The sequence below is a fragment of the Panthera tigris genome, chromosome E1, assembly GCF_018350195.1.
Source record: "Panthera tigris isolate Pti1 chromosome E1, P.tigris_Pti1_mat1.1, whole genome shotgun sequence".
NCBI classification, from domain to species: Eukaryota; Metazoa; Chordata; class Mammalia; order Carnivora; family Felidae; genus Panthera; species Panthera tigris.
Genome location: NC_056673.1, coordinates 35,546,821 through 35,572,160, shown reverse-complemented (window position 1 = coordinate 35,572,160; position 25,340 = coordinate 35,546,821). Strand labels below are relative to the sequence as shown.

At 53.9% G+C, this 25,340-nt stretch overlaps 2 protein-coding genes across 3 annotated transcripts in view; both read right to left on the bottom strand.

Annotated features, from left to right (window-relative positions):
- LOC102964824 (speckle type BTB/POZ protein) overlaps nt 1-504 on the bottom strand; it is a 67,529-nt gene extending 67,025 nt beyond the window's left edge. The window contains exon 1 of the mRNA XM_042965486.1: nt 298-504. The gene's annotated coding sequence lies outside the window, so the exon portion shown is untranslated. The remainder of the gene's footprint in view (nt 1-297) is intronic.
- A 17,173-nt stretch (nt 505-17,677) lies between these two features.
- SLC35B1 (solute carrier family 35 member B1) lies at nt 17,678-24,018 on the bottom strand. Of its 2 annotated transcripts, XM_007085836.3 has the most exons (9): nt 23,670-24,018; nt 22,903-23,006; nt 22,213-22,343; nt 21,913-21,943; nt 20,763-20,920; nt 19,651-19,777; nt 18,837-18,943; nt 18,520-18,673; nt 17,678-17,941 (listed from the first exon to the last, which is right to left on the bottom strand). In XM_007085836.3, the coding sequence occupies exons 1-9, from the start codon at nt 23,879-23,881 to the stop codon at nt 17,889-17,891; spliced, it is 1,077 nt and encodes a 358-aa protein (XP_007085898.2). In that variant the 5' UTR covers nt 23,882-24,018; the 3' UTR covers nt 17,678-17,888. The 2 variants fall into 2 exon arrangements, with proteins under 2 accessions (XP_007085898.2, XP_042823775.1); XM_042967841.1 differs by lacking the exon at nt 20,763-20,920.
- Between the last annotated feature and the right edge of the window lie 1,322 nt (nt 24,019-25,340).

The following is a 25,340-nucleotide window of genomic DNA, read 5'->3' as shown; positions in this document are numbered from 1 at the left end:
AGCTCACTATTTGGCAAGGGGGATGGGGCTGGGAAAATGATGGGGGGGGGGGGGGGCTGAAGGCAGGGGGCGCGTTTGTGTCTCCTGAATGCTTGGGATTGGGAGAAGGAACGGCTGATTAGGCTCTGGCATTCCCAGGCCACGTAACCCAGGATGTGGGATATGGGACAGAGAAGAGTGTATGTGTGGCGGGGGGGGGGGGGGGGGGGTAGTGGGGGGTCAGTCACCTCTTAAGGGAGGCGCCCCCCCCACTCCGACAGGACAACCCTCTCCCTTGACTCTCCTCCCCCCACTCACCTGAGAGCGGCGGCGACAGCTGCTGGTCCCCGTCCCCCTGCGCTCGCTTCATACTGTCCGCAACATCCGGGACCTGCGGGACCGCCGATACACAAATACACACACACTCGGAGCGCGCACACTCACACACACACACACACACCGACACACACCGGCCGGGGCGTCATGGCGTCAGCACGTCGACGCAGCGAGCGCGTACCCGCCGGGCCCCACCCCGCGCGGCCTCCGCCCCTCTTCTCCCCTCCCTGCGTTCTCCTGCCCCTCCTCCCTCTTCCTCAAGACTCCGCCTACCTCCCCTCTTGCGCATGCGTCCCGACGTCTCCCCAGGGCCGGGGGGGATCTGAGGAGAAGGAGGGGCCTGACAAGAAAGAGGCGGGAACTCGGAGGGGGTGACGTGCCCGGCGCGGCGGGCTGCGCGGAGGTGCGAGGACCAAATAGAGGCCTACCAACGGGGGATCAGGGTGGGCAGCGTAACAAGAAAGGCCCTTAACAATAGCGACGTGTATTTGCAACCAGTTTATGGATCAGCAACAAGCGTAACTTGCGTTCCCTCACTTTTTCCAACCAACTTTGTGTCAGTAAAATCGCCTTTGGACTTTATGACAATGCTGAAGACTTTTAAGTAGCTTTTTACATTTTGGCCTTTGGAAACGATCAAGAGGGACCATGCTTTTGGGGGAAGGCGGGCATATTAGGTGGCTTAACTGAAAGGAAGCAGATTCAATGACAGTTTGTTGTCTTGGACACCTGGGTCCCCAGTGGGCCCCACATCCTAGCTCCCAAGGGCCATCAACGACTCTTGAGTTGACTAAAAGAAAAAAAGCCTTGGGGCGCCTGGGTGGCTCAGTCGGTTGAGCATCCGGTTTCAGCTCAGGTCATGATCTCACGGTCTGTGGGTTCGAGCCCCGAGCCCCGGGCGGAGCCTGGAGCCTGCTTCCAATCCTGCGTCTCCCTCTCTCTCTGCCCCTCCCCCGCTCTCACTCTGTCTCTCAAAAATAAATATAAAAAAAAGAAAAGAAAAAAAGCCTCAGCCTCTTGGCCCTGGGAGAAAAAAAGTCCTCTCCACGTTAGAGTGGTAAGGTCCATGACGGGATATTTGTTATTGCCACAATTCTTTCCTTTAGCTTAAACTTTCAAAAATTGTTCTTCCTGAATCCAGCCAGGTAACCCGGAGCGGGGATTGTCTCTTTTCCACACTGAGATAGTACCATCACACACACACACACACACACACACACACACACACTCAAATGCCAGAGGCATTGAACCCAAAAGAGCGACCAGGTGAACCTGCAGGTCGTGGGGTGATAAGGCGTGGGCCCTGCCTTGGGAACAGCTTCCGGAAGCTTTGCTGCCGTGGGACTGTCTCCAGGAGACCGTGCTCGCTTGTTTCCTGCCACATGTGCCCCGGTGCCAGGTGGCTGGTGTGTCCATTCATTAGGGAAGGCTGGGAGCCCGTGAGCAGAGCTTTGGGGGGGGGGGGGGGTTGGAAAGAAACCCCTGACAGTTGCCAGGCTTTCCACTTTCAAGTACACAAGCACGCCCCACAGTCCCCCAGCTTCAACCGTCCTAGGAATCACCCACAAAGCACTCCAAGCTCCCAGAACTTGCTCCGACTGTATTTCAGACATGATCAAGAGACGGAGGTCCTCAATTCCGCAGGGCTGTGAGCCACTGGGCCTCCCTTGCTTGAAACAGAAAGAGCTTGTGTCACCTATTGGGCTGAGTTCACTCATCACCACCCTCAACAAACATTCATTCCTTCGGCTGAAGCCAGCAAGGTTTTTTGGTGCTGGTGAAAACTCAAGAGTGCCCCGCAGGTAACTCAGTAACCGGGTTCAAGGAACTGACTCCTGGGTGTCCCTGAGGCTGTTCCCTTCCTGTTCTCCTCAGGATTCACAGGCGGGCAAAGGAAGAAAGAAAATGGGTACTCCTCGGAGGGGGAGGCATAGAAGGGGGAAGGGGTGCAGAAAAAGGAAACTGAAGGCACCGACAGCCTCCTTTAGCTCCCTTACAGCTGGGGCTAATCAATGTCATATAGTCAGTTTCTGCCTGGGACCTGGGAGAGGACCCCGCGGGGCTAGTGAGTCTGTACTAGCAGCTTGTCCAGGCTGGCCCTGAGCCTCCCGAGATCTGGAAGGACATGAGTCCTATCCCCATCTGTAGCCTGGTGCAACGAGGCTCCCATTCTGCTGTGGGGACCACACCGCCCACCTGAGATGTGATCCACCAGCTTCTGTACAAAGGGCTTTGATTTGGTGTGGATCTGATTAAATGACTGTAGATGTCCTTGGAAACACCGTGTGGAAGAATTTTAAACAGCTTCTCCTTTTTAATATGCACTTCCTCTTCGGTTTTAATTATTTTGTTCCTACATTTTCCCTTTCAATTTACTAAAATCTAGAAATGTAATTAGAGCAGAGGCTGGGCTCAGAGAAAGCTGCCAGGATTTCTACAGCATGATTAAATATACTAGGCATCCCTTTAGTGTGGGACTGAAAAATAGGATTCTCATTATTATCTTTCCCTTATCCAGGAAAGAATCAGCACCACGTACAGATACAGATTTATTGAAAACGAAGCACTAATTAAAAACTCACCCAGCCCCTTGACGAGTTATGGGGGGGTGGGGTGGGGGGGGGGGAAGTGCGGTTATTTAATTATTTCCTCCATTTACTGTTTTGTTGTTATAACTGCTGACAAGCAAGAAGCACCCCCCCCCCCCGCAGCTCCTCTATCTTCAAAATAAAATTCTTTTCTTCTCTTGAGGGACTTAATGAGGGCTTTATCTATGCAACAACCATCAAGCTTACAATGGCACCGAATCAATTCGCTGCTCCTTGTGACGGTAGGAAACATGCCGAACTCAGTTTTCTTAATTCCAAGACACAAAGGACAGCGTATTCATTGGCCATCAGGAGCCAGGTCTGGGCAAGGGCTCTGCCTCAGAAGACTGCAAGACATCTTGTATTTATTCTGCCAAATGAAGATCTGCAGCTCCGTTTTATAGTCCAGTAAGCAAAGGCATGATTTCCCTTGAAGCTGTAAGGGAGGTGGGGGTAGGCAGGGCTGAACAGAAGAGGAGGACAAACTCGCATCTCACAGTGTTGTGAGCGCTGTGGCAAGAGGCAGTCCTTCTCTCCTCTGGATACAGTGATTCGGTTGGCCAGTCAACGGACCCCAGGCCGGTGGCCTGCCATGGCGGAGCCCCGCATGGACATCAGAGACGTGTGTTCAGGAAGGAATATCCTTAGTGGGGAGGCATGGCCCTGTGCTCTGGAGGCTCCCAGTCTAAAGGAACGGAGACAGATGATCACACTCTGGGACCCAGGGTTAAGACCACACGCAAGGAAGCATGCCGTCAAGAACACGTTGATGAGGTCGTGCTGGGGCCACAGTGGGGTTAATGGAAAATCGGCAGTGGAGAAAATATCGATTGATTGAGTAAATGTCACGGCAAGGGAGCTGTGGCTTAATGAATGAGCTCCAGCCTCCTTGTCTGGAGACCCCAGTTCACACCCAACACTAACACTTATTATAATACAAACCCCTGCCGGCCTCAGTTTATCCACCCAGTGGAGAAAATAATGTCCCCCATCTGAGGATTAACTGAAATACTATTTGAACATAGCAGAGTCCCTGGCATAGAGCAGATACACTCATTCATGGGTGTTACTGAATGTGGGTTTGGGGGGGTAAGTGTTCATATAGGTGCAAGTCTTCAAGCCCTGCTCTGACCCGTACACGACGCTCATTCCTCTTCTCCAACTCTTTCCAATTCTTTGGGAAAGCACGGAATCAAGTAAACAGCACCGATTTCTCAGCCAGAACATTGCTACTTGTTAGCTGGGGTCCCTGCACAAGCTCTTTGGCCTTCGAATCTGTTTCCTCACAGACGGGTCAGGGTCTCTGGTTGCCGGAACTGTACCAGCTCTGGCTGTGTCCACCCAAACTGGAAGTTACTGGAGAAATACCTCTGGCCTCCAGAACTGACAGGAGCTGAAGAATCAGATTTGGAAACCCGGCTGAAAACCAAAGGCTTGTGGAAGAAGAACAACTTTCCTCAGCAGGACACTGCGGCCAGAGGTCCCACGGCTGGGCACGGCCACAAAGTGCCACCGCCAGGCTTATGGCTTCTGCTGCTGCTTAAACTTCTTTCGTCTTCGTGCCTCCTGCTGCAAACCCAAAACCCAGGAGGTAGCCACCTTGTTGGCCGATCCTGGTCAACGTCCTGGGCCCTGATCACCATGGGGAGCCGTGAAGAAAGGCCTTGCTGTCGTGGCATCCATGGTGTTGTGGCTAGCACTCCTTCTCACCGACGTTATCCACAGCAGAAGGCTCATCTCAAACAGGAAGCTGGTCAGAGGCCGGACGGCCCCTTCTCCCGTCTCACCGGTGAAGCGGGACATTCATCACGGGTAATAAGTGGCATCAGACGACATGATATTTGTTCGAAAGTGCTTGGCATGTAAAAGGCCTTATGTTACTTTATGTCCCTCTTTAATAAAATGAAAGGCTTATCGTGGTGTAGTTATCCGAGGATGTGATCCATATGCTCACGGATGAATTGAAGTTCTGAGGTTTTAACCTGGAAACACGGCTGGGAAACCTGCTTCCGGAGGAGCCGAGTGCCAGGCAAAGACGCAGCCGCGGGGAAGAGAAGAGAGGAAGTGGCAAGTTTGAGCCCTAGCTTTTCTTTGAATGTGGCCTCGGGCTGGCAACACGGCCACCTCGTGCACCTTTAACTTGGTCTGAAAATACCCTGAAGTCGTTGCTTCGAAAGAAGTGTTAGAAGGTTAATATCTGTTTTCAACAAAGAGCATGTTAGCAAAGACAGATCATTCACTGTTATGATTTATCTTCAGTGATTTTTTTTTTTTTTTTGGTCCTATGGTGAACGGGATTGGACTGCCTGTTGGCATTTGCCCTAAAATAACGTATACCCAAATGTAGGTAATTAGTTTAGCAACAACACATTTTTTTCCCCTCTGCCTCAACTCAAGTAGAAATTAGTCTGGATTTTACAACTTTAGCTTATTCTTGCCATGGCTCTACTTTATCAAGGTGGGTTGGTTCAATTGAAAGTTTACTCTAGGTTAGAGTCCTAGTTTTAAAGAAGAGAATTTAGGGGCGCCTGGGTGGCTCAGTCGGTTAAGCGTCCGACTTCAACTCAGGTCACGATCTCGCGGTCCGTGAGTTCGAGCCCCGCGTCGGGCTCTGGGCTGATGGCTCAGAGCCTGGAGCCTGCTTCCGATTCTGTGTCTCCCTCTCTCTCTGCCGCTCCCCCGTTCATGCTCTGTCTCTCTCTGTCTCAAAAATAAATAAACGTTAAAAAAAAAAATTTAAAGAAGAGAATTTAATCTAAAATTAAATTATAGAAGGTCTCTGCCAAAATGAACAGTCAACTAGCACTTAATGAATGTTCCCTGGGTACAGAGCTCTACCAGTGTTAACTACAGGAGAAGTCAAAAGAAACAGAGATATTTTCCCTATTCACATAGAGTTCTCAGTTTAGAATTAAAAAAATTCCCAAACCGGAAGGGACCATGAAGCCTCTCCAACCCAGTGGTTTTCAGTTGGTACTTGCTTCTGAAGCCCTGGGCTTCGGAAGATTTGCTTCAGCCAAGCCAAGCCGGCCTGGTTCCCTTTCCACTCATTCAGGCCAGGAACCGGGCATCATTCCTCTTTTCCCCTCGTCCCTCTTATCGAATCCATCAGGAATTCCTGGGAGCTCTAGTTGCAAAGTATCCCTTGAATCTACCCGCTTTTCTCCATCTTCCCAGTCCCGCTCAAGACCCGGCCACCACCCTCTTTTTCCTGAACCGCAACGAGGAGATCCTCATTAGTCTTCCTAACATTTGGCTCGTCCCTCAATCCATTCTTTCACTCAGCAACGGGGGCAATCTAATTAAAACGTAAGTCAGATTGTGCTGCCCCCCTTGCTCGAAACCTTTGAATGTTTCTCGTTGTACCAAGAATAAAATCCAGACTTGGTCCCACCGCCTGCCATAGTCTATTCAACCACGTCTCGTGTCCCTTTTTCCCCCTGTCTCTGCTTCCGCCGTGCCGGCCATGCGTCAGTTCCTAGAACTGGTAAAGCCCATCAAGCTCTTCGCCTCCACAGGCATTTTCGGTTACTGTTCCCTCTGCGGGGAACACTTCCACCCTCGCTTCTCGCACGGCTGCTGCTTTCGGGTCTCAGTTTAATTTCACATCCGCCGACAGCCTCCTCTGACCACCCACCCTATCCCAAATACGGACCGTCCGTTACCCTCTGTCATGGCGCTTGGTTGACTTCCTTCGTAACCCCAACAACAATTTTTAATTCTTCGAGGATTTGCTTAGTATCGGTCTCCCCTAATCACCTGTCAGCTCCACAGCAGCCTGTTCTGCTCTCCATAATGTCCCAGCATTCGGCACAGTGCTGACACGTGGGTGGAAGGTGTTGAGTACACACTGAACAAATATGAATGAATGAATGGGTGTCAGGGAAGGCTTGAGCAGAGGTTGGTGGCATACATGGAAGATCAGTAGGCGAGGGGTGTGGAGAAGGCGAATGAGGAAGGAAAAGAGCCCAGAGACATGAAGGTTCTCAGGCCAGAGGGAACATGGAGTCTTTGTGAAACTCAAGGGAAATGAGCGTGGGTTGGGAACAGCAAGCAAGCGGTCGGGCTGTGGGAGGTGGGTCAGGAGGGTCAGGCAGAGCCAGCCAGCATTGCTCCCCTAGGATCCGGCCCCCAGGGCCCAGAACAGGGAGGGGTGAATTCTTGAAGGCAGGTCGGGCACTCTTGGCAGCAGAAGGAGGCCCACAGCAGAAGACCATTTTCCATCCTCTTTGGCTGTTCCTTCTGGGTCTCCTTTGGGGCCTCTGTCTTTGGCCATCCTTTTTAGATCCGTTTTCCTTAGATTCTGTTCAGTGCCTCTGTCTTCACTTGCCCCTGGCTCGCTCCCTCACTCTCTCTGCCCCCCCGCCACCCGTCTGCTAAAGAATCTTCCAAATCCGTCTTGAGGCAGGTGTTTCTCTGGAGCTTGCAACTCACACACCCAACCGGCCGTCTGACATCCTCGGGTGGGTGCCCCCTAGGCACCTAATGGTGGATCTAAAACGTGCTTCTCCTCCAGGGTTCTCTGTCTCACCACGCAGCTCAAGCCTGGGAACTGGGAACGGTCCCCGATTCCCCTGACACGTTCCCGATGCGACACCGCGTTCTGGCAATTTTGTACCTCGGTTGCGCCCGGCGCCGCCTACTTCAATCTTCACGGACGCTGCCCCGATTCTTCCCTGGATCATGGCAGTCTCCTCGCTGGCCTCCCAGCCTCTGGTCTCCCCCTTCCTGATCATTCTCTGCTCTGCAGCCTGAGTGAGCTTTCTAACATGCCAATCCGATGGACTCACTTCTTTGCGTGCCACTTTTCCACGGCTCTCCATCACCCTCAGGAGGATCAAGGCCGCGTACTCCCTGATAGGGCGAGAGGGTCTTTACCAGGGACCCTTGCCTTTGTCTCCAGGGGCTGTCTGGCCCTCCCTGCCCCACTTAGCAGCACCGCTAAGAACTACTTTCAATTCCCCCAAGGAAGCCAGGTTCTCTCTTTGGCACATGCCGTTACGTTACTCCCTACCAGAACAATCTTCCCCACGCCTTTCCCTGCCGCCACCCCCACCTTCCCTTGGCCAATTCTCTACTGATCCTCTAGGCTCTGGTTTACCCTCTGTTCCTCCAGGAAGCTGTGCGTGCCCCCCAACCCTGAGCTGGATCTCCCGTTCCCACTGCACTCGACCCCTGAATCGTGCTCGCCCGGCCCCTCTCTGTGTCCCTGGGTGGTAAGCTCCATGGGGGAAGGGATTTCCTTTTTCTTTGTCTCTATCGTGTCAAGTGCCAAGTGGCTTTTCTAGCCCACAGTAGGTGTTCAGATAAATGCTCGTATGATGAATGAAGGGATGGATGGGTGAGATAAACAGCTGTCTCAGGACCTTGGTTCCTACGGTTTCAGGCACCCACGCCTCCAGCAGCTTTTCCTTCCTTCCTCCACTGTTTGGCCACGGGCCGGTCAGCAGGCTGGTCATCGCTGGGCACCCACTCAGAGGCTCTTTGACTCACACCCTCCGCTTGGGAGTTCAGTCTTCCCTTAAAAGGCCACCTTATCGGAAAGTGCCTGTGATGGCATTTATGAGCTCTATTTTTATCTATGTTGGAAAAGCCTCCAAGTTGATTCCCAAGCCAAAGACATTCAACTCAGGAACGTGGATGAGCAAGGAAGCGTCTACGTGGTGCCTTTGAGTCACAGCTTTGTTTTCTGTGGCAAAGGCCTCCGGTCCACCCTGTCACTGGGCCCTTGTTTTGAAGGACCGTCTGTCTCTAAAAAAAAAAAAAACCTTTTGATCCCGCGTTGGTTAAGACTAGATCCTGCAGCCCTTCCTGTGCTGTGAAATGATGTCCTCTCCCCGAAGGTTCCCTGACCTCTTCTGGGGCCCTCGGAGTAGAAGGCAGATGGGATCGCCACACATTTCCCAGTTTGTTGCGAACGGTCTTCCACCCCCATCCCCAAGTGGAAGTGAATTATGGGTGATAGCAGCGGCGGCGGCAGGAAGGCAGGAGGCAGGGCGGCCAGAGGAGAGGGCTCCCAACGAGCCCGGCCAGAGGGATAATTGGATAGAAACCACAGAATGAGGAGCGTAACCCAGCAGGGCTGGCGAACAAGTTGAGGGCCTGTGCCAGGGAAAGGATTTGCTGTCAGAACCACCGGGAGAGAGATGGAGACGGAGACAGAGAGAGAGAGAGAAAGAAAGAGGAAGGGAGAGAGAGAGAGAAGTTAGGAGTACGGAGAGAGGAAAATGACAGCAAAAGGACCAAGGAAGGGAGGGGAGGGAGGGGAGAAGCAGGAAGCAGAGGTGGAAGGAATTGGGTAGTTCGTGGGGAAGGTCAGGAGGGGACAAGGAGAAGGGATCTCCTTTTCATCCAAGTGGGGTCATCTGGGGAAGGAGGATGTTGGAGAGTCCGAGAGATGGCCAGTCACCTCACCCCCGCCCCTATCATATTAGAAACGAGGGCCAGGGAACGTTCTCGTCCCCACATGCAAACTACTGGATTAGCCACCGTCCCTGCCGCCAGGGATGTAGGGAAAAAAGATAGAGCTCATCAAAGGGTGCTGGAACCCGGAGGACTCAAGCCACCGTTGGGTCCCCTCCCTCTTTCCCTTGGCAAAAGCCTGAACAACGTTCAGAGTCTGTGCCCCACTGTCTCTGCCCCGCGTTCCCCTCTTCCCAGCAGCTGCCGTGCAGCCCAGGGCCACAGTCCCTTAGGCACCCCTGCTTTGCTGGTTACGCTGGGACAGGGACCAGACTGAAAGCTTGGAGTCCGGGCTGAGTCAGCACCGCCCGTGGGAGACGTTGCTTCCTGGAAGCCTTGCTTCGAAGCTCCTGCCTGGCCAAGCCCTTGGTAGGGAGAAAGAGGCGCCATGCCCGGAGGCTGGCAGGTGACCTTGGTGTTCAAGATATGTCTCACCACAGAGAGAATCTTGGGGCCGAAATTCCCTTAGTCCTGCTTGAAGGCTGACTCCAGCGTTCTTCAGGCTGTCCCCAGGACTCTCCACACGCTCTGATTCAGAAAATCGCATTTTCCAGACCTCACGCGAGATTTTGGGGCCGAGACGGAGGCTCTGATTCCTGCACCATCTAGTTAACTTCTCCTGAAAATACACACAAAATATACTTTCTAAGCCCCGGGTGTCTATTTGCCAAAGACACGGCCTTTTTCGTCCGGGTTGGTTAGAATGCACACGAGATGCACCACAGGGTCCCAAGGCAATATCCGCTGTTGATTAAAAAAAAAAAGGACAGGGGCGCCTGGGTGGCTCAGTCGGTTGAGCGTCCGACTTCGGTTCAGGTCATGACCTCGCGGTTCGTGGGTTCGGGCCCCGCGTCGGGCTCTGTGCCGACAGCTCAGGGCCTGGAGCCTGCTTCCGATGCTGTGTTCCCCCCCCCCCCTCCTCCCCTGCTCACACTCTGTCTCTCTCTCAAAAATAAATAAAGCTTAAAAAAAAAAAAAAAAAGGACAGCATTCCATCAGCAGAAATCTGCAGACCTCTCCGGTGGCCAAGCTCCCGCTCTGTCCCCGAGGGGCTGCCGTGAGGAGTCTAAGCCACCCCTGTCCTCCTCACTGCCTTGCGTGTTTTGACTCCCTCCCCCCGCCCCCCCCCCCCCCCCCCCCCCCGTGCAGGGTGAAGGGTCATTTTGACGACCCTCCCTCCCCTCCCTCCCCTCCGCCAAGAATGGGGAGGGAGGGCTTGGGAGCCCAGCAAGAAAGGAGCTAATGGCCCTTAGGCACATTTTCCAGCTGTCACACCTGCCAACATGGGAACTCACACTCACGCACACACACTCGGCAATAAATTGGTTCAGGCTTCCTTGTTCCATCTGTCCCACGCCTAAAGCAGTGGTACCGAGAATTTCCATCAACAAACTGTGGTTCCCGGTTGGTGCCCCTCCTCCCTCCCTGCTTGCGGCCCTTCCCCGAACTGATTGATGGTTGACACCTACCGCCTACCCGTCACGGTGGGCAGGGGCTGATGACACAAAGACACGGTCTTGGGGGAGAAAAGGTACGTAAATATTACTCAGATGCGAGGCTGCGACACAGTGTTGCGACATGGTACGACATGGTACGCGGCAGACTAGTGGCCACAGGCCAGATCTACCCCGTGGGCATGTTTCGTTAAGCTTAGCAACACATTTTAAAAATTGAGGGGCGCCTGGGTGGCGCAGTCGGTTAAGCGGCCGACTTCGGCTCAGGTCACGATCCCGCGGTCCGTGAGTTCGAGCCCCGCGTCGGGCTCTGTGCTGACCGCTCGGAACCTGGTCCCAATTCTGTGTCTCCCTCTCTCTCTGACCCTCCCCTGTTCATGCTCGGTCTCTCCCTGTCTCAAAAAAATAAGTAAAAAAAACGTTAAAAAAAATTTAAAAATTGGGAGACAGGCGCCTGAGTGGTTCAGCTGGTTAAGCGTCTGACTTCGGGTCAGGTCACCATCTCACGGCTCATGGGTTTGAGCCCCGCAGTTGGGCTCTGTGCTGACAGCTCAGAGCCTGGAGCCTGCTTCACATTCTGTGTCTCCCTCTCTCTCTTACCCTCCCCTGCTCACGTTCTGTCTGTCTCTCTCTCTCAAAAAAAAACATTTAAAAAAAACTTTTTTTTTTGGCTGGGAGAGTTCACGTAAAAATGAGTACTTCTGCCTTTCTTTTTGAAATGACAGATTTGGCGACAATCGGAAAGAGGTGATAAGCCACTGTCCCCTCTGGATGGGACACACCCTCTAGGTCTGTGGCAGGCCACAGCTCGCCTCCCCACCTCTCCACCCCACCCCCTTCCCTCTTGACCTCTCCACCCCACCCCCTTCCCTCTTGACTTCAACCGGGCTCTGGCTTCATTCATTCGTGCCTTCCTGCCACAATGGTGCAGGTGTTCGACTCTGGGACCCTTCAAATGAAAAGCCATCAGAGGAACCGTCACTTCTGCTCGAAGACGTCAGACGGGTTAACCCCGGAACTGATTTTAAGGAGTTGGTTGATTCGATGCCCGGTGTATTGTTTCTCCCCTCCCCCTCATCGCGAGCTGCAGGGGGGAAGGACGGCGGTGGGCCGCCTCCTCCCCACGACCCCCGGCGCACAGCGGAGTGCCTGGGACCCGGGCCGGCTCAGGACACGCTTGCAAAATGTGTTGAATGAATGGAGACTCTAGAAGCACCCGGTGGGAAAGGGAATTCCGAGCAGAGGGAGGTGTGGGCACAAAGGCACGGCAGTAAATAGTGTACAGGGAAGCTCAAGTGTGAGGTGGGTGGGATCACGTAGGGGTGGGAGCACCTGGCAGGAGCTGAGGTGGGAAAAATAGACTCCAGGGGGAACCTGAAGCGCTTTTTATGAGGCCACGTCATGACGGTAACCACGGACCCCGAGAAGTGATTGAAGGATCACAATTCTTGTTTCGGAGAGAAGTCTGGCAAGGCGCGAGATGTGAAGTGAGCTCCAGAGGGAAGACAGGAACAGCAAATAGAACTCAATTCAATGCCCCACTTCCTCATTCTGAGGCCCCTGCAAGGCCACCGGGGGATCTATTTTGAGAAAATGGTGCCCCCTGCCGACTGAGTCTAGGCTTGCAGCTCCTCTGGGCCAAAGGGGAAATTACAAAACGTTTGGGCCTCGGGGCGCCTGGGTGGCTCAGTCGGTTAAGCGGCCGGCTTCGGCCCGGGGCGTGATCTTGCGGTTCGTGAGTTCGATTCCCGCGTCAGGCTCTGTGCTGATGCCTCGGAACCTGGAGCCTGCTTCGGAATCGGTGTCCCTCTCTCTCTCTCTGCCCTTCCCCTGCTCATGCTCTCTCTCTGCCTCTAAAAATTAAGAGGAAAATTTAAAAATAAATAAAATGTTAGGCTTCCTGAACGGAAGTACACAGGATTGCAAGGGGTGATGTATCTAAGAGAAGAAGAGCCCACGAGAACATGTGTACTCAGGACTAATGCCACAATCTTGTCGGATAAATACACAACACTGGCTAACTTGAATCTCAGATAAAAAACACATAGAAGTGTGCCTCAAATATCACACAAGTAATTTTTAATAGTAGTATGGATGAGACCTACTTAAACTAAAAAAATTACCTGTTGCTTATTTGCAATTCAAATTCAGCTGGGCATCCTGTGGGGTTTTTTTTTTTTTTTTTTTTTTTAATGTTTACTTATTTTTGAGACAGAGAGAGAGAGAGTATGAGCAGGGGAGGAGCAGAGAGAGAGGGAGACACAGAATCCGAAGCAGGCTCCGGGCTCCGAGCTGTCAGCACAGACAGCCCCCCGAGGCGGGGTTCGAACTCACGGAGTGTGAGATCGTGACCTGAGCTGAAGTCGGACACTCAACCAACTGAGCCACCCAGGCGCCCCCTGTGGGTTTTTTTTTAAATTTTTTTAAAATGTTGATGCATTTTTGAGAGAGAGAGATAGAGCGCAAGTGGGGCAAGGGCAGAGAGAGAGAGGGAGACACAGAATCCGAAGCAGGCTCCAGGCTCTGAGCTGTCAGTACAGAGCCCAATGGCGGGGCTTGAACTCATGAACCGTGAGATCATGACCCGAGCCGAAGTCTGATGGGGGCTGGAACTCCTGAGGCTGAAGTCGACGCTTAACTGACTGAGCCACCCAGGCGCCCCCATCCCGTGATTTTATTTGCTGAAGCTGACAGTCCCAGATAAAGGGCGCGGGAGGGGCCAGGAGAAAATCGGAAATGAACTTGGGTGGGTTACTCTCCTGGCGTATCTCTGCAACCTCCACTCCACCTCCGAGAAGAGCTGGAGTTTTGCGGTGATGCCTGCCCAGTTACACCGCTCTCTTTGGGAAAACCGTCTGTTGGGAAACCGTTTTTCATGAAACGAGCCCCCTGATTACGGTGGATCCTATGTGCGAACCCCTTTGAGAATCTGAAGAGAGCTGCGGGCTCGTTACAGAAAAGTGAACCCACTGGCTTGACTTGTGTGTGAGCACTGGTGTCATTATGCGTGCGCGCCCGCATGCGCATGCGCGCGCGCGCACACACACACACACACACACACACACACACACACTTTTATATACAATTTCAGGAAGTCCCAAACTTTCGCATGGGTGACACTTTCCTTCTAGAGCTGTGGTCTCTCAATGTGGTAGTTCTAGATCCCGAGTAGGAGGAAACGGTGTCCACCCCGAACCTCACTAAGACGCAGTGCTTTTGCTAGCTCTGGCCACCCACATACCATGACAACACACAGAAGTGGGCAGGAAGAAACATTCCGTCCCTCCCCTCCGCGCAGGCCTTGAACCTCTTCCCTCCTCCACCTCTCCCGGAAAGAACAGGGAATCCGGCATACTTGGACAGTGAACCCACCAGCCCTTGAGGACTGGCGCCTCAGCCGAGTGGAAGGCACTGAATGAGATCACTTCCTATTCCAAGACCCTCTCTGTTCCCCCTCCCACCCTCTTGCCGCGGCAGGCATAGCCTACCGGTTCCCAGCGTAAGGACTATGCCTGTCAGAAGTTGGCCTTCATCCGTAGGTGAAAACCTTCCAGAGTAAAACTCAGGGCGCTCTGGTCAAAGCCATGGCCGGAACATTTGGGGAGTGGATCTTGGAGCAGGATGCCGAGTCTCTCTCTTACAGCCCTTCCCGGAAAGCTCCCTGACCCCCACAGCCTGCTCCCCTCCTAAAAATTTCGGGAGTTAAAACGTCTTGTGATCAGCCATAATGGTTGATACTCGTTTTGTTTTTTTAATGTCCTCACTTGAAAAAAAATATGGAAACACCTCTGTCAGCAACCCCCCCCCCCCCCAAATCATTTGCAGTTCGGCTGGACCAGGATATCCAAACAGCCGGGAACCACTGGCTTCGCTTGCTGACCCGACCCGCGGGGAGTACAGGCTCGCTTCTGGGCCCCGTCTTCCCGCGGTCGTGGGTCTTCCGGTTGACGCGCCTGGGTGGGTTCCCGGCTCCCTATTCCAAATGTGGGGAGACTTGCCCTGCCCTAGCTTCTCCCCAGGAGTGTTGTCAGGGCAAATTTTGAGGAACTACAGAGCTTGGGGAAAGGAGTCCAATAAATCTATGAGATCGCGGCTCCTAAAGACAGCTGGCGTGTTCCCAGCGGGAGGGGTTGAATGATCGTGGAGAGACCCACGATGACTTCTCTGCCACGGCATCTGGAGAAAGCAACCAGCACGCCACCGACTCATAAAACGCGCAAACTGTCCCGCTGACCGGCGGGAGCGGACAGCAGAGGCAGCGGGCCTCCTGAGGGGCTTGGCTTCTCCCTATCTGAGGGCATAGGTCTAAGACGCGACTAGGGCCTGGGGGACTTGAGTTCTAGTTCTCTCTCTCTCTCTCAGGCACATACCCAAGGACCTACCACGGGTCATCCGGCCTTCCCTAATCTGCTTTTCCATCTCTGTAAGGGACAGGTGCTTGCTCGGTCCTCTTCGGAAGGGTGTGCGGGGCTGTGGGAAAACACACTATCCGTTCCTCAGTGCCTCGCCTGAAAAGATTGCCCGTTCTTGTCCCTTTCAAAACAACATAGAATCCTCCTCTTAATGTTTACTTCCGGAATAGCCTGCCCTAGGTTTTTACCCCCAGTCGCACGGGTGGGTCGCTCCCTTCGCACTAGGCTACGAGGCGTCCAGGAAGGAGACAAGCCGCTTTTGCCACCAGCCTGAGCATAAACAGCCGAGGAGGTCGACCTGATGGCTTGACCAAAATAGGCCTAAGTACAGCATACCCCAAACGAAAAACACAGTGTTTAGGGAAACGTGTGTGCGGGCTCCCTCCCTTCTGCACATAGCTGAGAATTAACTGCAGATGAAAGCCCTTTGATATGTAGCAACCTGAGGCATCAGGCCGCCCAGGGTTAGCGATCAACACTACTTTTGTCGGAACTTGTCTGGTATTTCACAGTCTCAGCCCTAACAGAATGTTGCCGACTTCGGTCTAACTTGGCGCGCTTGGCTCCCGCGATCCTGTAGGTAAGGATGCCCCGTCCAAAACACAATGGCAACTTACGCCACACCTTCACCTCTGTCCCATTTGAGCCGAGCGACGCGTCAGCGCGGTCACTGCTCCCACTTGGACTGAAGGCAGGAGGATGGCGGGGTCAGGGCGGCGGGGGGGGGGGGGGGGGGGGGGGGAGGCAGGGATTTTAAAACCCCAGTTCCCGCTTGGCTCCGTTCCCCCCTCCTTTCATCTTCCCACACTCGGGCTCAAGCCTCACCTTGCCCAGACACTTCGTTGTTAGCTCTGCGCGTCTGAGACGCAGTGATTTGTTTACCTGTCTCCCTAGTAGGCTGTGAACCCCCCCAGAGGGTAAGTACTGGTCCTCCTCAGCTTCCAACTCCCAGCAAGTTCACAGTAGGTGGCACAGTAGGGAGGGGCTAGCTGGACAGACGGGACTGAACAGATAGGCCAGCACCGTGCTCTTGGCGCACAGCACGTAGGACGTACTTGCCCTGGTGGCAGGTGAGAGCCACGCTGCCCGCTGAAGATTCTGTCTTGCTCTTGGTGCCTAGTATCAGGCATCTCTGGGAAGGGCAGCGGCTGGAGGCGGAGGGGATTGGTCCGAGGGTTGGAACAACAGGCCCACATGCGGATCGCCTACAGGTTCCCGGCCCCGGTCACATACATGCTCTAGCCACCTATCCGATCCACAGAAGACAGTCTGAAAGAACCATCAGTCCAAGGAGCTAACTGATGCAAACTTTGGGATGGGGGGGAAAAAAAAGAGAGAGGGAGAAGGGGTGGAGAAGGAAGGAAGTTCAGTCAGATGTACTTAAAACCTCTTCTCTCAAGGAGGAGTTCAGAATGAGAGGGGGCCTTTGGGGGCAGAACTGCAGCGACACCAGGGCCCCTAGAGAGCGACAGGAGCACAAACGAGGCTGGCTTGAAAGGCTGGGTAGGGGTGGCGAGGCAGCCGCTCAGGAAGGCGGCTGGGCTCCCATCTGGAGAGCCAAGGGGCTGGGGCTGCTGAACAGATGGAGTGAAAGTTGCAGCTGGTGGAAATGCACTTTCATGTGTAAAGTTCGGCCCGTGGAGGATTGCGGTTTCCAACTCTGAAGGCAGCAGTGGGCAGGTGGCTCTGCTCCACGCTCCGCCTTCTCCCCCCCCCCCCCCCCCACCACTGCCACCCAGGAAACTTGACAGAGGCTCTGTGCCAGGCCCCAGCCACCATGCCTTCCGCCAGCATCCCTTTCAACAGGCAGGAGCTGGCATGGGGACACCTTGGCACAGCCTCGGCGGCAGGAGGACCGCAATGCTTTAGCAGCTGACGGGGACAGGGGAATAGGATTAATCCGGCCTCCCCAGGAGGGGACCAGGTGGACCGAGAACAGACGCAGAGACGGAGGGAGGGAAGCGACCTTCCCAAGCTGTTCATGATACATACGCTGGGTCTCCACTCGGGGCTCGCGCGAGCTCTGGCCGAAGGGGAGGCCGCGGGGAAACGTGAAAACACGGCAGCCGCTGTGGCTCTGGACTCATTTCCCTCCCCCCCCGACTTCAAGAGAGGTTTCTTGAGGAAAGAAGAAATCTGGAGTTCTTAAAGACAGATTTGCCCAGCAGAGCTTGAGGAGAGGAAGTGATTTTCATATTCTCTGGCTCTACCGGCCAGCCCCCCCGTCCTGGCGTGTTTGGACCGTCACCTGTGGGAGCGGAGACCACAATCACAACTGCAAACCTATTAAAGTTCCTCCCGGCAAGGCTTGGGCGCTTGGGGGAATTAGCCACCCAATCAGGGCACCTACAGCCGGCAGGAAGCCTGGGCAAAGAGCGTCAGCTCTCGTCTCTGCCCTGGGCTGTGCTCCCGGTCAGCCAGAACAAAAACTGCCAACTCTGTCCTGTTAAAATCCAAGGGCTTCTTTCAGAATATGTGATTTTTGCTTCCTTTTCTTAAAAAAAAAACAAACAAAAAACAAGACAAAACCAAAAAACCCCAAACAGACTGGAACCCAGTCCTAGTCTTTTTTCCCTATTGTGTCCATTTGCCCAAGAGATGTCCGTATCTGAGATAATAACTTAAATATGCTTGAAGTGAAGGTAGTCTCTCTGTTCCTAGTGGGACGTCTTCTTGGCTCCTTTCCCAAACTTGGCATCGAGACCGAGACCTAAGGAAAGGGAAAAGATGGGCTTAGCTTTACGAGGAGAAATGCAACCTACCAATGATTTTGAGAGTAGGGGGAGGGGAGGGGACGGTCAGCCTTAGTCCCCCCCCAACACTGGGAGCTTTAAATAAAACTAACGTGCAAACACCGGTTTTAGTGGACTCCCTCGGAGGGGGAAAAAAAAAAAAAATCACCAAGATACAGGTAATTACATATATAGAATAAAATACGGTACAACGAAAAGAAAAGAACGTCAAGACTTCGTAGCTAGTTCTCTCAGCGCATCCACGGCAGCACCAATCAGTAGGGAGTAAGTATAATGATTTTATCCTGTTCGGTGCGTGGGGAAACTTAAGTCGCCGGAGGAACATCACTAAAATGAAACGTACGTTAGGAAGGGTGGATTAGGTGCGATGCTTCCTTTCCTCTTTTTTTTTTTTTTTTCCTTTCCTCTTTTAAAAACGTCTTCTCTAAAATAACGACATAAATTTCATGAGTATAACGTTTCAGGGGGGAAGAAAGTATCCCAAGCGCTGTCACCCTCCGTGTGCCCAGCGAGGCCAGCTCTGCCGGCAACTTACCCAAGAACACGAGCACGGTGCCCACCCACTGCAGGGGGCTGATGGGGTTGGCAAAGAGGATCACAGAGGCCAAAATGGTGAAGAACTTGCGAGTTGTCGTGATGATGGAGCAGGTCAGGGGGCCAAAATACACCACCGTCATGAAGATGAAACTCTAGGGAGACGGAGAGCGTGGCGGTCGGCCTGGCTCTCGGGGACCCGCCACCAGGTCTAAGGTCTGCGAGGGGCCGTCGGGGCTCGCTCGGCCCACCCTCTTCCCCCCAAGCCGGGTCAGTCTCTCTCAGGGAAGCCACGCCACCCCGTGGTGATGCGCTCACCTGCCCCAGGGCGCTGGTCAGACCAAAGAGCAGGATGTTGTAGATGATGGTAGGGTATCTTTCGGCAAAGCTCAAGAACTCCCAGAGCTCGCCAGTGAACAGGATTCCTAGGGAAAGACGTCTGGGGGTGAGTGGCGCACGTCCCATGCCTGTAACGGTGCGCGTGCCTGCGCACAACCCACTGGAGTACCCCACAGGGGAATGCGCGGAAGGAGTCTGTACTGTCCCGTCAGGCAGCCTCCTAGTCTTCCGATTAGAGAAACTAACTGAAGACTCTTCCGAGAGACGCTTGGGAATCGATTCGTCGCTTCTGCCAAAGCCACTGGAATCAGGGATCCTCGCGTGTTGGGGAGATACTGCCCCACGCATCGCCAGCTCAGTGGAGCCCCGAGCGCTGGTCACCTCCAGCCATCGGCAGCCTCCTCCGTGAAGCCCACCGGGCTGTACAAAAAATACTTCCCGCGTGTGTCCGGATTTGAAAAACAGGTTAGGAAGCGCTGATTTAAAAGCAAATGCGTCCACATTCGAACTATACTCGGTACACACCAAATACCAACATCTCATCTCTCTCCCTGGGTTCCCAAGGCACCCCCGTGACCCAGCCTTGACTGTGCAATGAGTAGCAAGCACAGCCTGCTGGGAAGCTTTCCCCAGGAAGGTTTCTCGGGGGGCTGGACAGAAGGGCCCCTTTGAGCCAAGAAAGACCCTTGGCCTGGGCAAAGTTAGCAACTGGCCTCTGCGCTGGGGGTCAACTGGCGGAGGGTGGTCTGGCCTCTGGTGACACAACGGAAAGAACAGCAAAACTGCTCCTTACCAGCTCCCAGCAGCAATGTCGACCAAAGGTTGATGTTCAACATCATGTGGTTGGAACCCGTTTGGTAGTGAGCCCGCATGTGGTCCTGGGAAACGCCTGTCAGTCCGTCCAGGGTCAGAGACAGTAACTGGAAAAGAGAGGGAGGGTGCAGCCGGCAGTGAGGCCACCAGGCCGCACCGCCACCCCCCGTCCCAGGACACGGTACTCTCAGTTTTCTGAGACCTCCTCACAAAGCCGCTGCCTTAGGACAGAGTCCCTCAGAACAAAATGCTGCCAAGCGGTCACGGGTGGGCAGTCAGGAGAGATCACGATAGCTCACTCCCCCCGCCCCCCAGACACTAGAACGACAGCCTATCTGAGCCCCAACAGTCATAATGTAATCAGAGTAGGACGGGACGCCTCCCACTTCCCAACACAACGCCATGAAGCTTCGTGTGCAGGGGCCAGAGGAACACATTGTGATGACGCGTGTATTTTGTTATAGCAAGGACAGGGAATCTAGTCCTGGCGTGTTGGCCTCCCGGCTTGGAGCAGTGCTCTGGACTGGCTTCTGCAGTCACACCGCCCAGATTGGAACCCCGGGCAAAGTTAGCCACGAACTCTGGCCACTTAATAGCTGTGTGACCACGGCAATGGACTTAACCTCTCTGTGTCTCACTTCCTTCGTATGGAAAACGAAGAGAACACCACATACGTTGTAAGGTTATCGTTGTAAAAAGTAACCAACGAATAGGTAAGCCACTGGGGGCAATGCCTAATACACAGCAAGCAACAGTTACTGTACTTTTCTTTTAAACTCTGGCTTCCAGGTTTCTCAGAAAAGCTACAGTGAGAGACACACTATTCCTTCCCTGTTTGCTCTGGCCTCACACCAGTGTTTAAATGCAGGCCTCGGAGTCGTCCCCTCCCCAGGAGGGCTGAGCTGTAGTTAAATATTTCAGGCCTCCCGCTACGGCCTTCGCAGAGCCAGGGGCCACACAGCAAGAGGCAAAGACCAGAAGTGGGGGGCATACGGAGCACCACGATCTCTCTCAAGACATATAACCCCAGGTGGGGATGCTCCTTGGTTGTGATTACTGGAAAAGGCTGCCTTTCCCACGAGGACCACGTACCAGAAGCAGCTCTCCGTAGCCAACTGTGTGGTCTTCTATCCCAACTACTTTCTTGGGTTTGTACATGAAAAGGGCCACTCCAGCCACAATTAGCAACACACACAGGTACTTGGCCATTGGGTACTTCTTCTTCAAGAGGGTAACTCCAAGGAGCATGACTACAGGGAAGAAAGAGTGGAAAATTCCGGTACCCACAGGCACTGATGAGCCCACCACTCTTCTCTGGAGGGCCAAGAAAAGACTCATGGGAGAAAACAATGTCTGAGAAGGAAGGCCTATAGACGGTAAGAGGAAGGTGTGCAAGGCTGGCTCCCAGACAGAGATGATTGGGCAACAGAGTGAACAAAGGGTATAAGGCAGGGAAAAGGGAGAGAACAAAGGTGAAAGGTCCAAGAAGGAACAAGGCAAGGGTGGGGATAAGGGAAAAGAGTGAGAGATTTAGAGAAAGAAATTGACGATCAAAATGGGATTGAGAGGGGGCGCGTGGGTGGCTCAGTCGGTTGAGCATCCAACTCTTGCTTTTGGCTTGGGTCATGACCAGGGTTGTGGGATCGAGCCCCGAGTCGGGCTCCACCCTGAGCATGAAATAGGATTTCAACAAATCCTATTTCAACAAAATAGGATTTAACAACAAAATAGGATTTAAATTTTTTTTAACGTTTTTTTATTTTTTTTTTAATTTTGAGACAGAGAGAGACAGAGCATGAACGGGGGAGGGTCAGAGAGAGAGGGAGACACAGAATCGGAAACAGGCTCCAGGCTCCGAGCTGTCAGCACAGAGCCCGACGCGGGGCTCGAACTCACGGACCGCAAGATCATGACCTGAGCCGAAGTCGGACGTTTAACCGACTGAGCCGCCCAGGCGCCCCCAAAATAGGATTTAGAGTGTCTAATGACCACGTAAACACACGGGACGCCAAAATGACCAGCACGAGAAGCAGACTAGGTCAGCCTCTAGCTCATGCACCCCCAACACCACAGGAAGTGATACGGATGACAGGATGGCAGCAGGAAGGGACGGAGGGACGACTCTCAAGATAGCGGAGATGGGATGACGAATCCGAAGGAATACACAGCTCTAGCAGAGGAGTAGAGGGCTTCCAACAGGAAGAGTGAGGACGGTAGATGGGGACCATCTTCTGCTGCTTACCTGGGATTGGCTTGCAGGATTTACCAAGGACCTGAAATTAAATTCAGCAAATAATATCTGAGCCATCGGTGACGTGCCAGGCCCCGTGCTACGTCAGGATGAGTAACTGTGGGGCCTGCAGCAGAAACCACAGCCTGTCATGGCCAACCCACCACCGCTAAACCTCAGCTCTCTAGTTCTTTGCCCTCTGCATTTCCCCAACCCATTCTCCTTTTATTTAAGCCACGGGCCCGAGCGAAGGAGCCTTCGTTCTTTTCCAACTACTGCTGAGCCGACCCTCCTCCCACCCTGAGGTTTCACCTGAGTCGGATAGTTGACAAACTGTAGTGCTGAGTTGCTGGAGACCATGGCACCCAGATAGGAGACCGAGCAGGCAGCATAGAGCCAGCTCCGAGTGCGATCCACCCTCGCGGTGTCAAAACACTGGATCACTGGGAGAAGACAAAAAAAACATGTTAAGAGAAACCTGGTGGGCCCAGGATGGACTACTGAGCAAAAGTCGGAAGCCACATGAAAGGAACCTGTCAAATAAGACGAGCAGCACAAGGTATTTCTGTCCTCTTAGCCTGGGAAGTCTCTGAAGATTACGCTCCCCAGTCTCACCTACGCCTAACCCAAGACCACATGCAGGGCAGGGATGGGGGCTCATTCAGTTCAAGGGACTAGTTAGCCCTGATGCAGCCCCCAGGGAACAAAGAGAGAAGCTCAAAACATGTTTGAAGCTGATGCATAAAGGAAAATCAAAGGGAAACAGAAAAGAAAAAAAAGTAAGGATTCTCCGTGGGGATCTGGAACACAGAAGGCCCATTCTCTGCACGTTTCTGACTCAGAAGTTGGTCTGATTTGAGGAAACAGGGTTGTACCCCGTTCCAAAGCCATTCGTTTGGTACACTGAACAGAGAGGCTGCGAAAGTGCTAAAGAGGGTGGAGGTCTTGGGAGCCGGGTGGGTAGGGAGAGAGCGCGCAACGCATTACTATACAGGTACTCACAGATCTTGGCAAACACAGCATTGATCACACATTGGATGAAGACCAGGGTTAAGGCAAAAGTGAATGTCTCCGGTTTGGCTCCCTCCCCATACTTTCCTCTTGTTCTAAGAACGAAAAGGGGGGGGGGGGGCGGGGAAGGAGAGGAATTAGTGTGTTTCCCTCAGGGTCATCTAGTATGTCCGGAACCACGAAAAGCTTTAAAATGATCTTGCTTCTCTGAACGAAGGGGCAGTCTGGTAAGGATCACTGGCCTCATTCGCAAGAGGGGCTGATTTTAATGGATCTAGAAACCAGACATCCCGGCCTGCGAATCCCGTAGACTAGGGGATGGAGCTAGAGGAAACGTGGCACATCAGACGGTGAAACGAGGTACCCCACGCAGCGGATGAAGGGGTACGGGCTACAGCAGCAGAGCCCAGGGCAAAAGAACCCGCGGTCTGCAAACATCTGGAAGGACCAAAGAGGAGCCGGCGGCACAGGCACGCAAACCTGTGTGGGGGTAGAATTCTCAGCCTGTAAAACGCAGGCCTTTCAGATCCAAAAGGAAGAAAAACAAGGGAAGAAAACTAACCAGGTCCCGAGAATTCGGAGACCAACTTTCGCGTTTTGGAAACCTGAGCAGGCACAGCGGCGGCCGCCAAGGGGTCGGGGTGCTGGGAGGGCGGGCACGAGGGGACACCCTGCTCAGGGGCGGGAGGCCCGCGAACGCGGCCACAGGGGCGAGACAGGGGGTCAAGCATGCGCTCCGGCCCCGGGGATCTGCTCACATCTTCTCCTGCAGGATCCCATAGTAGAAATAGCAGACAAAGACGCCGAGGAAGCAGAGCGGCAGGCGCAGCCGGTCGGGCACCAGGGAGCTGCTAGCGGCCATGAGACGCCCGGACGACCCGACCGGAGACCCGCTCACAGCCGGCAGCGGCAGCGGCGGCGACGGGGACAGCTCCAGCCGGACATCGCCGACCGGCGGCAGGGGCCTCATAGGAGCTGCATGCGACCGCTGCTCAGCAGGCCCCAGCAGCCACCGCCAGAGGTGCCAGTTCAGGGCCTCCGAGGGGGAAACGCCTCGGGACCCGGAAACCACTCCCAAGGAAAGGAGATCTACCCTGAAACCTTGGCTTCGACCCTGGTGGCCAAGAGAGCCAGCCGCCCCGAAGTTAATTCCTCGCCCTCGAGCTCTTCCGATCAGGCAAGTCCGAGGACAGCTGCGACCCGGAGCTCGACGGGATGGCCTACGAGCTAGGCGGGCGGGGAGTGATGACGTATGAGGATGTGGAGGTCAGCAATTGGCTGCGCTGTGCGAAGACAGACAGGTGAGTGGGAAGGAGGTTGCGGCCAGCTGGGCAAATCCCCCCGTCTCTTTCCCAGTCAGCGGTCAGGCTTCCGCTGGGTCCTAACGCCAGGAAAGTCTCAGTGGAACCTCAGCGCCCCCTAGCTGCTGCCACGCGTCAGCGCTTCGCCCTCTGCCCGAACACCAGGCGTTTGAGAGCGGTCCTCCTTCCAGAGCACATCTGTAGGCTTCCAAGGGTTAGGCTAACCTACGCGTGCTGTCTCCGTGCCAAGCGGCAGTTTTCCCGGCCTCAATTAGTATTAGTCACCTTGTCGCCTCTCGGCTGTTCTGAGGATCAAATGGGCCGAGGTTTGTGAAAAGCGTTTCGTAAACCGTGAAGTGCGCTGTGCGAGTTTAAGGCATTATTCGTCCTGACACTTTCTCAACTCTGATCGGATTTCCTCACCTCCTGGAAGTGGAAATGGAAGTGGCTTTTCTCCAGGGTCTTATGCATCCCCAGCAATGGGCCTGCCACCCTCCAGATTCTTTCCCATTAAAGGACCGCCTTTTTGGACCCCTCCCTCACCCAAGTGTTGGGCCTGCATCAAGAGCTAGGGCAAGACCCCAGGACTTTCCCCTACAACCCCCAAGTGCCACTTAATCAATGGACTCTGGGCTGCTATCTGGGTAGAGGCTCCTTCTCTGCTTCTAACAGCTCACTCCTTTGGCACAGCCTCAGGCAAAGGAAGGAAACTCAGGGCAGCACCACACCCATCACTCCGGGCCTGACTCACTAAGGCTTTGGGGGTAGGCCAAACATCTTTGGGGGGGGGGGGGAGTAAGAGAAAGAAGACAGGGTCTGTCTTCAAACCCCTGTCTCCTTTCTATTAATGAGGGGTGCCCCCCACCCCACACACAATTTGCTGTCTCGCCCTGTGGCTTATTCCACTGAATCAGCCTGTGATTCCAGGGCACCAAACAGTAGCTGGGGTGAGAGACCTAGGTTCCAGTCCCCGCCCTGCCTCTTCACCAGCTGGGACTTCAAACAGTTCTCTTGACCTCTGAGTCAAGTTTCCTCATCTGAAATTAATGGGAAAATACCAACAAGCAGGAGAGCGCTGTGGTCAGAAGCATGGGCACCGGATTCAAATGATCTGCTTCCCAATCTTAG